This window comes from Cherax quadricarinatus, chromosome 17, assembly GCF_038502225.1.
Source record: "Cherax quadricarinatus isolate ZL_2023a chromosome 17, ASM3850222v1, whole genome shotgun sequence".
NCBI lineage: Eukaryota > Metazoa > Arthropoda > Malacostraca > Decapoda > Parastacidae > Cherax > Cherax quadricarinatus.
The window spans coordinates 1,350,987-1,364,782 of NC_091308.1; the positions used below are offsets into that span (position 1 = coordinate 1,350,987).

The 13,796-nt window shown below is 38.3% G+C and overlaps 1 protein-coding gene across 8 annotated transcripts in view; it reads left to right on the forward strand.

Moving 5' to 3' along the window:
• Positions 1–7,911, forward strand: part of SNF4Agamma (SNF4/AMP-activated protein kinase gamma subunit) — a 998,728-nt gene extending 990,817 nt beyond the window's left edge. For 7 of the 8 annotated variants that reach the window (XM_070085706.1, XM_053773263.2, XM_053773260.2 and 4 more), the window contains one exon: positions 5,544–7,911. In XM_070085706.1, coding sequence (XP_069941807.1) covers positions 5,544–5,914 — 371 coding nt within the window. In that variant the 3' untranslated portion in view covers positions 5,915–7,911. The remainder of the gene's footprint in view (positions 1–5,543) is intronic. The other variant, XM_053773265.2, reaches the window with a different exon arrangement.
• The last annotated feature ends 5,885 nt before the right edge of the window (positions 7,912–13,796 follow it).

Here is a 13,796-nt window from a genome sequence, read left to right on the forward strand (position 1 = left end):
TCTACACCATGAGCTCAGCTCTGATAAGCTCACGTGGTAAATTTGGGCCTAGATATGAGAGAATACATATATGTGGTATGTGTGCACCACATAAAACAAATCCTGTAGCACTCAGTGCATAATGAGAGAAAAAATTGAGACCGTAATTTTCGATTAAAACAGCAACTTTGCAGTGTTTTTTCGTATGTTTTTTATAGTTGTATTTGCAATTTCTTGGTCTCCTTTTATAGAATGGAAGATATATTACAGAAATAGAGATGATTTTGATTGGCTTTAATAATGAAAATGGCTTGAAACTGAGCTCAAAGTAGCAGAACTGTTAAATTTTTGCCGATGTTCAAGAGTGAACAAATGACCTCACATGTCTAATACACGGCAGCTGGTGGGTCTAATACACCTACCATCTGACTTACGACCTGCTTGACATACGACGACTCGACTTACGACCGTGTTTTTTATGCCAAATTTCTGGGAAATAAACAAGTGTTTGTGTTGTACACAGTGTTTATCCTAAATCTTACAGTATAAAATACAGTACTAACAGCATAAAAAGTAAAGTAAAACATGAAATACCAAAATAAAACAATAAAATAGTCATTACAAAAATGTTATGCTGATATTCAGTAGTAAAGTTCGACATGTCCATTTCGACTTACGACCGGTCGTAAGTCGGATGGTAGGTGTATATGTTCACAAGTGGGATGATATTATTTATACAATTATTACAACATTGCATGACAGTGAATCTTCTATTTTTTGGTTTGAATAAAAATTCATTATGCGAATTAAAAATCAAAATGGAATTCATTTGTAAAGCCTGAAAATGTAACAGATGAACAGAGGAAATGTTAGTTTAGTGCCAGGAATGCCTGCATTGTTTATTCTGGACCCTGTTTTGAAATTGGAATATTTTAAACTTTGCACTAAGCTGGCCAAATTACCAATTTCCAATCACTTTATTTTGTAGTTAAAACAGTTGAGTTGGTGATTTCTTGTGCTCATTTGATAGAATAAAAGTAATACTAGTGAAATAGCTAAGAATTTGGTCGACTGGAATAATGTAATTGGCCTAAAATGGAAGTCAAAGTTGGCAAAATAGCCGATTCGTAAATATCGCTGACACATCAAAATTCACGAGAGCATAATTTTGTCAGTTTTCCATCAAATTTCGCACTTTGTTTTATTACCTTCAGAAAAAGATTCTCTACCATTTCATAAGAAAAAATAACAAAATTATTTTTTGAAAATTCTTGGACCCTGGTGCACACTTTGAAATTTGACCTCTGGACCCTGAAAGGGTTAATGTAAAATGTTTTTTTCATATCTTTATTCTCCCTGAAAGGGTAAAAACAGAACTTAGCAGGCAATATGAGCTTGAGGCATCAGCTTCAAATTTAGAAAAAAAAAAAAAAAACGTACTACTTTACACAGTTTGCCAGTAGATGGAATTGGATCAGGAAGTTGTACATTTAAAGTTTCTAGTGGTCACAGCCACTAAAAACTTTAAATTTACAACTTAACTCTTTCAGGGTCCAAGAATTTAAAAAAAAAAAAATTATTTTTTTCTTATGAAATAGTAGAGAATCTTTTTCTGAAGGTAATAAAACAAAAACTACGAAATTTGATGGAAAATTGATGAAATTATCTCATGAATTTTGTGTCGGCAATATTTACGCATTGGCGATTTTGCCGAACTCTTGACTCCCATTTTAGGCCAATTACATTATTCCAGTCTACCAAATTCTTAGCTATTTCACTAGTATTACTTCTATTCTATCAACTGAGCACAAGAAGTCGCCAAATCAACTGTTTCAACTACAAAATAAAGCGATCAGAAATTGGTAATTTGGCCAATGTAACGCAAAATTCAAAATATTCCAATTTCAAAATAGGGTCCAGAATAAACAATGCAGGTATTCCTGGCACTAAATTAGCATTTCCTCTGTTCAATAGTTGTTTTCAGGCTTTACAAATGAATTCCATTTTGAATTTTTATTCACAATGAATTTTTATTCAAATAAAAAAGTAGATTTACTGTTATGCAATTTTGTATAAATAATATCACCACATTTGTGAACGTATATTAGACCCACCAGCTGGTGTGTATTAGACGTGTAAGGTCATTTGTTTACTCTTGAACATCGGCAAAAATTTAACATTTCCGCTACTTTGAGCTCAGTTTCAAGCAATTTCCATTACTAAAGCCAATCAAAATCATCTCTATTTCTGTAATATATCTTCCATCCTATCAAATGAAACCAAGAAATTGCAAATACAATTATAAAAAAAACATACGAAAAAACACTGCAAAGTCACTGTTTTAATTGAAAATTAATCTCGTTTTTTTTTTTCTCTCGTTATGCACTGTGTGCTGCAGGATTTGTTTTATGTAGTACACACATACCGCATAGATGTATTCTCTCATATCTAGGCCCAAATTTACCGCTCACAGCTTATCAGAGTGAGCTGAGCTCATCGCGCATATCTACAGTTTGGACCCTCGACTAAAAGCTGTAGAACTACAGCATGGACCCTGAAAGGGTTAAAGGTGAGACAGCTAGCAAAAGTATTGAAATATAAGTAGGGGGTGAATTTACACACAGATATTTGGGAGTGGTTATATCAGATGGCACTATAAAAGTTGAGGCAAACCATAGTACAGTAGGGCCCCGCTTTATGGGGTTTCACCTTATGGCATTTTGCTAATACGGTGATTTCAAATTATGACCAAAACTTTCTATACGGCGAGCGGTCTTTCAAATACGGCATGCGCCACCCATTTTTTTTAGTCTCTGTGAGCACATATATCTATTATGTCTGGAAACTTTCCAAAATTTCAAGTGTTTTAAAGTTATTGTATGTTTTGCGAGTGTTCTGATAATAATGCTTTGTATATGTACCTACATATACGTATTTACACAGTGCTGGCATGCAGTTACACATTAAAATCACTAAGAGTGCCCCTCTAGTATTAACGCTATAGTAATATTACATAATAATAATCACTCTTGGGCATATTAAATGTCTTATTTTACATCAGTATGGACCATACCACGGGCAGGAATAGAACCCGCTATCAGAGAATCTCAAAACTCCAGACCATCGCGTTTGTTTGCAATCGTGTCATTACGATTTTGTGAGTCAATATGGACGTTTTCATTGATTCATCCATGATATTTTCTTCAAAAGTATATAAGAAACACATTACATAGCATATAAACATGTTATGTTTATATGGCGGGTGGACGGAGAGCATTGTTTTCTCTGGTCCACCAAAAAAAATGTGTATGAATGTGTTTGGCCTAGTCACTCCCCCACTCCACTTGTGTTTACAATTCTCGGCATGAATTAGTCATTACTTCTTCCTTTGTTTATGATGGCATCTAAAGGTAGTTGTTAGAAATTATTAAATTCAGTGAACAAGGTATGTTGATGATAATATGGCTCTGGGCTGCATTAAATATCGTACAGCTATGTAGCCCAGGCTACCTACATTGACTTCCTACAAATAACTACTACTCACCTCTTATCCTACATTAATTAACTCTGACTGTTTCAGGCCCCTTTCTGAAACTGTCATTCTATGTCGCTCAATTTTTGAAAAAAAAAAAATTATTTTTTCTTATGAAATGATAAGAGAATCTTTTCCCGATGGTAATGACACCAAAAGTTCAAAATTTGGTCGAAAACTCGTGGAATTATGCTCCCGCGAAGTTAGCGGTCTCGGCGACATATGCATATCGGCGATTTCGCCGACTTTGAGCCCTATTTTCAGCCAATTCTATTGTTCCAGTTGACCAAACTCATAGCTATTTCTTTAGAACTCCATTTTATCTATCAGCTGAGTACAAGAAACCTCCCATTTACTAATTTGGACTACCCAATATGGTGGTCAGAAATTGGCAATTTGGCCAATTTCACGCAAACTAAAAAAGATGCCAATTTCAAAATAGGGTCCAGAATGAACAAGGTAGACATTCGTGGCACTAAAATAACATATGCTCTGTTCATTAGTCACATCTCTAGGCCCCTCTTATATTATTATTGCTTTCTATTTTGATTTTTTATTCATACAAAAAAATACAAAATTTACTGTTATGCAGACTACTGCATTATTGTAAAAATGGTATAAATAATATCAGTGCACTAGTGAAAGAATATTAGACTTCCCAGTTGATGTGTATTGGACGTGTGGTGTGATTTATTTACTCCTGAACATTGGTAAAAATCGAACATTTCCGCTACTTTGAGCTCAGTTTCAAGGTCGTTTTCATCGTCAAAGTAATAAAAATCATCTCTATTTCTGTAATATGTTTTCCATTTTATCACCTAAGACCATGAAAACGCCAATACAACAATAAATACTATACAAAAATACACCTCAAAGTCGGCGTTTTATTCCAAAAAAAAAAATTTTTTTTTTATTACGCAATGTGTGCTGCAGGATTTTTTTTTATGTGGTGCACACTGACCACACACTCATTCTCTCACATGTGGGCCTACCAGCTTTCTCCCGCTTGATTTGAAGCCGCTAGAATTATTGAGTATATGTACGTCAGAAACGTTGGCTCGTAAGACGTATTTATACGTCGAAAACAGTCAAAACGTTAATATAATTTAGTGTAAACTTCTTGTCTGGCATTTGTATGCATTTATAAATGGAAAAAATGGCGTTCTGCTTTCCGGCAATAGCCTGGAACCTAACCTGCTTTATAAGTGGGGCCCTACTGTATAGATAAGTGGGGTAAAAAGTGGGTGGTGCATTAATGTTTTTTTTTCTACAGATATTTTGTCTGAGGGAAAAGAAGGGAATGTACCAGAGTATAGTGGTGCCAACACTTTCAAATAGGTGTGCTGCAGCAAAAAGGAAGCTAGTGGCAGTGGAGCCATTGTGTTGGAGCACTGTTGTGTGAATATAATGCAGAGAATTTGGAGTGTAGAAATTAAGAGCCCCCTAGGAGGGGTTGGACAAGGAGAAGTTGACAAAGAGGTATATAAATCTGTTGTAGGAGGGGTACAAGAGGCTTAGACTTTTAGGAGCTTAAGCTTCCATCAGGCTTGTGTGACAATATTAGATGAAAGTAAAGGGAGAGAGACAGACAGACTTGGTTTTAAAGGCTGTGCAGGGTAACCTATATGAAGGGATTCAGGAAAAACCAGTTAGCTGGACTTGAGTCCTGGAGGTGGGAAGGGTAATACCTATGCTCTGAAGGAAAAGCAGGTTGTTGAAATTGGTGTAATCTGATTGTCAACATATTTTTGGAGAGATGGCAATTGAATGAATGTTGGCGAGTGTGTTTTGGTCACCCTGCCTTGGCAGATTTCTGTAATTAAAAAAAGTGCATGTACATATTTTTCTCCTAATGAAGTGAGAAATAAAAGACAGAAATGCATTTTATGAATGTGCAGAAAGTTGCATTAAGTACTTTAGGTGGGACTTAAAATATTTACTCCCATTTAATGGCATGAAGCTGACGAATAGCACTATATATACAGTTTGTTGTAGAGTATGTCATTAATTATCTGCTTGGGTTCTTTTGCAGATGATGTTGAGCCTAACAGTTTGCGATCAGCAAATGTGAGTCAGATGGAGGTAGTTTTAACTCAGGCAGTAGACTTGTCGGCAAAATATTCAACAGAGTGTTCTCATTCAGAGAGCAACAAAGATCCACCCACTGCTTCAACTCTGAATGTCAATGGCGTCCATGTGACAGAGAGTGACGAAAGCATTGGTGGAAAGTGGAGTAGTGACGACCGTCTAAGTCAAACCTGTAGTACCAGCAGTGGACAAGGAAATGAGAGTTCTTCGAAGTCATTCCCAGCAGACAGTGAAGATGAGGCCCGTTTCTGTATCGAGAGTTCTGATGGTGGTGCACCTGTCCCACCACCAGAGGTTATTCCTATTACAGGTTAAAAATACACATTTAAGCATAAAGAGTGGTATGACTATGAATAATAAATGTATTATTTAACACTGAGAAAAGCAAGAAAATGTCAATTGGGTGAACAGTTTTACAGTTAAAATATTAAACAAAAGCTACAATTAGGCCTCAGTGATTACTCTCATAAATGATACATTTTCATATCAAAGTAAATTGTGATAGTTGCAGTTTGAATAGCACATCAGGTAATATATGCCTTTTTTTCCAGTCAGGTTTGCATTCATGATCTCTTCCACATAGAATGCAATAAAAGACGAAATTTCAGTTGTCAGGTTAAGCAGTAGCCATTTCTAGCAGCATATTATATTTAAATGAAATGTGATAAGCTGGCACTCTTTTAGGTAGCCAACCCGTTAGCCTAGCACCAGTTCTATTTCATAATCTGCAACAGCAAATGCTGCAGTGCTTTTGAGAAAAAATGGCAACACTGCTATATTGCTTAAAAATTATACTTTACAACAGGACTAAGTGTGTAAATAAGACAATGTGTGGGTTATAGTATTTTATTATGAAGAGCTTTTATCCACCAGGGACTATAAATTTATGAATTGATTGTCCCTTGTGGACAAAGTCTTCAGAGTAAGTGTTGTGACCCCCCACATTCTTATTTACATGCACCGTATATTCTACCATTGTACTACCAGGACTAAGTGTATCTGTACTGACTCTGGTTTAGTGCTTTTGAAGGTACTGTTGTCAGTTCTGCTAGTGCTTGCTCAGTGACTGGGGAAAAAATTGTCTAGCGAGTGATAAGTGAATGTGTTGATTAAATTGGTTGAGTGTTTATATACTGATGAAGATTTTTTCATTATGCAAGCGCCCTTAACCTATGCTAAAATATTATCATTCATGGTCATAAAAGAAGTGTTAGTGATAAATTTTAGTATTGTCAATTTCTTCAGAAGACTACACTTTCAATAATTTTATTCTACTTTTTTTTATTTGACAAAGAATAAGGTGTAGGCAAAGATTATTTGCTATAGCAGTGGCTGCTACATTGGCAACAATAAATACAAACCATACAGTCTTGGCTTGCTGACTAGGGCTTTGTCATAGTTTCAAGTCATGTTTGCCCTCATTCCAAGAGGGGCTATTCAATAAGGCTGTTTCCAGAAATGTATCCATGATGATGGGTGTAAAACAGATTTTGCAGCAAGTGAAATGGACACTAACACCAGGGGGGGGTGAAGGTGAGCATTGTACCAGTGCTTTTGTTAGAAACTTGTGTAAGGTTGTCTTTTTTATTTATTTTTTCTCCTCCTGGATGATGCTTATACACTGCTGTACAAATGGAGCCCTGGTTCAGCCAATTTTTTAGTGATATTTGAAATGAATGCTATTTTTTAAGGTGAGGGATTCAAATAGTGCAAAACTTTATAATTAAGTCTGGGCCTTACCTTCATTTTTACCACAAGGTCAGAAAGTTTTAATGGACTATTTCATAAGAGGATTTCATGCTTGATGCCTACAGGAGTACTTAATAATGAAACTGTCCAAAAAAAAAAAAAAAAAAAAAAAAAGGGGTTTACCTCTTGCTCAAAATACATGTATTAGGATTTGGTAGCAAGGTTTAGAGATTAATTCACTGTCAAGAATTTGAGTAACTTTCATCCCCTAATGTGAAGAGATGCATGACAGTGAGCAAAAGATAATGACAGTGCAGCAAGAAAATATAAAGGGCTGAAGAGTATAATAATGGTTTTGCATTGCAAATGTTTAATGTACTTCCCTTTCTTAATACTTGAGGGAGTCATGAGGTTCATCCTGTAGTTCATCACTGTGGTTAAGAGCTGTGTTCATCCTCATTGTTTAACACAATTACTTCTTGTATTTTGTGCCTCATTGTAACTTTTTTATGAATTATTCATCCATTGTTTAGCTTGTAAATAATGATATACCAGTTGGTGACTCCTTGTACATAACAATGTATTCCTTGACCCAAGTATAATAAAAGATTTAATAATTATCACACATGCATTTCAGTTTGTATCATTTAAATCTTTACATATGCATGTTATTGTAATCAAAAAGAAGCACTGAACCTGTATATTATTATTATTATTATAATCAAAAAGAAGCGCTAAGCCACAAGGGCTATACAGCACTGAACCTGTATAGAGTAGGTAAATAATGCACTAACACATGGGCACTATCTTTTGGGAAAAAAATATATTATTAACAGATCTGCCAATTCCCACCAAAGCAGGGTGGCATTAAAAAGAAAAACTTTCATCATTCACTCCATCACTGTCTTGCCAGAGGGGTGCTTTACAGTTTATAAAACTACAACATTAACACTCCTCCAGGGTGCAGACACTGTACTTCCCATCTCCAGGACTCGAGTCCAGCTTGCCGGTTTTCCAGAATCCCTTCGTAAAAGTTACTTTGTTCACACTCCAACAGCACATCAAATATTAAAAACCATTTGTCTCCATTCACTCTTACCAAATATGCTCACACATGCTTGCTGGAAGTCCAAGCCCCTCGCACACAAAACCTCCTTTACCCCCTCCCTCCAACCTTTCCCAGGCCAGTCCCTACCCCACCTTCCCTCCACTACAGATTTATACACTCCAAGTCATTCTGTTTTGTTCCATTCTCTCTACATGTCCGAACCACCTCAACAACCCTTCCTCAGCCCTCTGGACAACGGTTTTGGCAATCCCACACCTCCTCCAAACTACAAATTCTCTGCATTATATTCACACCACACATTGCTCTCAGACATGACATCTCCACTGCCTCCAGCCTTCTCCTTGCTGCAACATTAATCACCCATGCTTCACACCCATATAAGAGCATTGGTAAAACTATACTCTCATACATCCCTCTCTTTGCTTCCAAGGACAAAGTTCTTTGTCTCCACAGAGTCCTAATTGCACTGCTCACCCTTTTCCCCTCATCAATTCTATGATTCACCTCATCTTTCATAGACCCATCTGCTGACACGTCCACTCCCAAATATCTGAATACATTCACCTCCATAATCTCTCCCTCCAATCTGATATCCAATCTTTCATCGCCTAATCTTATCCTCATAACCTTGCTCTTTCCTATATTCACTTGTAATTTACATACCCTACCAAATTCATCCACCAATCTCTGCAACTTTTCTTCAGAATCTCCCAAAAGCACAGTCATCAGCAAAAAGCAACTGTAACAACTCCCACTTTGTGTTTGATTCTTTATCTTTTAACTCCACGCCTCTTGCCAAGACCCCCGCATTCACTTCTCTTCCAACCCCATCTATAAATATATTGAACAACCACGGTGACATCACACATCCTTGTCTAAGGCCTACTTTTACTGGGAAATAATCTCTCTTTCCTACATACTCTTAACCTGAGCCTCACTATCCTCGTAAAAACTCCACTGCTTTCAGTAACCTACCTCCTACACCATACATCTGCCACATTGCCCCCCTATCCACCCTGTCATACGCCTTTTCCAAATCCATAAATGCCACAAAAACCACTTGACCCTTATCTAAATACTTCACCTATATGTTTAACTGTAAACAGTTGGTCTACACACCCCCTACTTTCCTAAAGCCTCCTTGTTCATCTGCTATCCTACTCAACATCTTATTCTTAATTCTTTCAATAACAACTCTACCATACACTTTACCAGGTATACTCAACAGAATTATTCCCCTATAATTTTTACACTCTCTTTTATCCCCTTTGCCTTTATACAAAGGGACTATGCATGCTCATTGCCAATCCCTAGGTACCTTACCCTCTTCCATACATTTATTAAATAATAGCACCAACCACTCCAAAACTAATCCCCACCTGCTTTTAACATTTCTATCTTTATCCCATCAATCACAGCTGCCTTACCCCCTTTCCTTCTACCCACTGCCTCATGAACTTCCCCCCACACTCACAACTGGCCCTTCCTCACTCCTACAAGATGTTATTCCCCTTTGCCCTATACACAAAATCACAGCTTCCCTATCTTCAAGAACATTTAACAATTCCTCAAAATATTCCCTCCATCTTCCTGATACCTCTAACTCTCCTCTCCTATTTTTAACTGACACATCCATTTGTTCCCTAGACTTCCTCAAGTTAATCTTGCTCCAAAACTTTTCTTAATTTTCAAAAAAATTTGTTAACATCTCACCCACTCTCTCATTTGCTCTCTTTTTACATTGCTTCACCACTCTCTTAACCTTTTTCTCTCCATATCACTTCTATTTTGTAAAAACCTCTCATATGCTAACTTTTTCTCCCTTACTACTCTCTCTACATCATTCCACCAATCGCTCTTCTTCCCTCCCGCACCCACTTTCCAGTAACCACAAACTTCTGCTGAACACTCGAACATTACATTTTTAACCCTTAAATGGTCCAAATGTATATATAAGTTCACTCACGCAGTGCCCTGAATATTTAAAAAAAAAAAAAAATCATTTTTTTCATAGAAAAAAGAGCACATTTTTTTAAGTGTTTTAGAATAAAAAAAAAATTAGGGTCAGTACTTACAGAGATATGAGGCAGAGAAGTTGGCACTGGATGCTCATGTAACAGCAACATGGAGTCCTGCCGCTTGCAGAAGTGTTGCCGATATACCTATTTTTCTATTTTTCATATTATTTTATATAATTTTTATGTTCTGATAATTACAATTTATAGTAGTTCTTGTCATTTCATAACCAATCTTTGTTCTGACATTAGTATTAGATACTGAAATTGTACTCAAATTGTCACAAACACATTGACAGGTAGACATTTACACCTGCCTTGGTCATTTACTATTGTCTTGGAATACATACAAAGTATTTATAGGTCCCAGCAATGTTTTGGATATGTGGAAGTATATAATATTAATGAGGAGGAGGAGGATGAGAAGAAGAATATGTAATAATAATAATAGGTAATAATAAGTTTCCTTGAAGCATGAAAAACAAAGTCCACCCCTGACAATGACATGATAAGATGAGATAACATCTGATAAGAGCTGACGTTTGAATGAGCATACACGAGGGTGGGGGAGGGTGCAGCTGATAAGAAAAGATTAGAGGTGATATTGGATAAGCATCCCCTCCCTTTGTAAGGAACATATAAAAGACCTAGGAATAATTATGTCAGTGGACCTTTCTCTTAAAGACCATAACAAGACAAAGATCACGACAGCCAGGAAGATGATGGGGTGGGTATTGAGAACTTTCAAAACAAGGGAAATAATGCCGATGGTGACACTCTTCAAATCGCTAGTGTTCCCTCACTTAGAATATTGCTCAGTGCTGACAGCCCCGTTCAAAGCAAGAGAAATATCGGAGCTGGAACAAATACAGAGATCGTTTATGGCTCACATTGAGCCAGTAAAGCACCTAAACTACTGGGAATGCCTGCAAGTCTTGAACATGTACTCATTGGAGCAGAGGAAAGAAAGGTACATGATAATATATACCTGGAAGGTGCTCGAGGGCTTGGTCCAAAATCTGCACACTGCCATGACAACATAATGGAGTGAGAGATATGGGATGAAGTGTAAAATAAACCCAGTGAGGAGCAGAGGTGCAGTGGGAACAATAAGGGAACACTGTATCAACATCCGGGGTCCCAGACTTTTCAACATCTTTCCAGAAGATATCAGAAACACTGCTGGAACAAGTGTAGAAGCCTTCAAGAGGAAACTGGACAAGTATCTTCACCAGGTGCCAGATCAACCAGGCTGTGATGGATATGTGGGGCAGCAGGCCTCCAGCAGCAGCAGCCTGGTTGACCAGGCAAGCACCAGACGAGCCTGGCCCATGGCCGGGCTCAGAGAGTAGATAAACTCTCGAAACTCTTCAAAGGTATATCAAAGGTATAAGGTAAAGGTACCTTTTACTCTTACTGTAGCTACAATTAATTATTATTATTATAATAAAAAAGAAGCGCTAAGCCACAAGGGCTATACAGCGCTGCAGGGTAGGGAAGGAAGCAAGGGAATTGGATGGCAGAAGGGAGGGGGGATGATCAGCAGGTTACAGAAAACAGCGGGGCAGGGGATAGTACGGGGGTAGAGGGTAGCAAGAGATTGAAGTAGAAAGAGCTGAAGGTATCAGAATTTGTGAAGTAAGTCAGTTGTCAAAAAGTCAATGAGAGAGTCCGGATGAAAGGTGGGTCCATCAGCGAGAAGGGAAGGTAAAGAGAGAGCAGCGGAGCGAAGACGACGACAGAGGTAAATTCTGTGTGCTCGTTGATAAAGTGGCCAGTCCAACAGAATGTGGCTGACTGATAATGGAGCTTGGCAATTCTCACAGAGAGGAGCAAGACGCCTCTCCATGAGATATCCACGAGTAAGACGAGTATGGCCAATGCGAAGACGGGAGAGAGTAGTCTCCCAACCTCGACACTGGTGATAAGAAGACGGCCAGTAACCTATACTCGGTTTAACCCTTTGAGGGTTTTGGTCGTACTAGTACGTCTTATGCGTAGGGGTTTTTGTCGTACTAGTACGCATAAATTCTAGCGGCCTCAAATCTCACAGGAAAAGGCTGATAAGCCTAGATGTGAGAGAATGGGTCTGTGTGGTGGGTGTGCGCAGTAGGAAAAAAATCTGGGACCCAGTGGTGCATTGTGGGAATGCCATCATAGTACACAATTTCCACCGTGCCCTGTGGTAAGAAGTTCCTCACTCCTCGGCGAATTGGGACACTTTTGTTCCCCAGTGACAGTTCTAATACAGATGGAAGTGACAGTGAAGATGAGTTTCAAGGTTCTGGTGAGGTTTTGACCGAAACTAATGACCATAATATGGGTAATAGTGAGGAAAACCCAGACAACCCACAGCCTTCCACCTCTGGTGCTGGGCCATCTTGTTCACGTTCAGTTGTACCAGAATCAAAGAGGAAACTCCTATTTTCCAAAATCCCAGACTCAGATGTGAGCATTGGTGATGATAGTGATAGTGATTATGAACTACAAGCTCTTCAAACTTGTTCCAAGAATGGAGGAGGAGGAGGAGGCAAGAGGAGGAGGAGGCAAGAGGAGGAGGAGGAGGAGGAGGAGGAGGAGGAGGAAGAAGAGGAGGAGGAGGAAGAAGAGGAGGAGGAAGAAGAATATGTAATGATAACAATAATACATAATAATAATAATACATAATAATAATACATAATAATAATAATGGGTAATAATAAATGTTCACCCATGACAGTAACAAGATAAGGGGAGATAACATCTGATAAGTGCTGACGTTTGATGAGGGTAGAGCTGATGCCAAAAGATGAGATAAACATCTCCTTCCCTTTGTTTTTGCTGGTATACTAACATTTCTGTCTGTATTTGCCTGTCTGTCAAGCTCCCTGTCTATCTGTCTAGCTCTCTGTCTCAGAGAGCAACAAGACTGTGTCATCACTTTTACTCACATCTTCAAGCAGAGTATAGCACTTTGTCTGGGTTTCTTGGGTTATCCTAGGTAATTTATACTATGTATACTTGTATTTATGTGTACCTGTGAGACAGAGATAAAAAGACAGATAGAATGAGGGAGAAAGATAATTAGATAGAATGGAGGAAGGGAAGCAGCATCCGACCCCATTGTTTTGACAGGCGGGAGGGGGGAGTGAGTAATGAGACAATATGTCATTTTGACAGCTGCCGACTCCTGGTAATTTACACTATGGAGGAGGAGGAGGAGGAGAAGGAGAAGGAGGAAGAGTAGGGGGAAGAGGAAGAAGAGGAGGAGGAAGAGGAGGAGGAGGAAGAGGAAGAGGAATAAGAGGAAGAGGAGGAGGAAGAGGAATAGTAGGAGGAAGATTAGGGGGAAGAGGAGGAAGAGGAAGAAGAGGAGGAGGAGGAAGAGTAGGAGGAAGAGGAAGAGTAGGAGGAAGAGGAGGAGGAGGAAGAGGAAGAGGAGGAG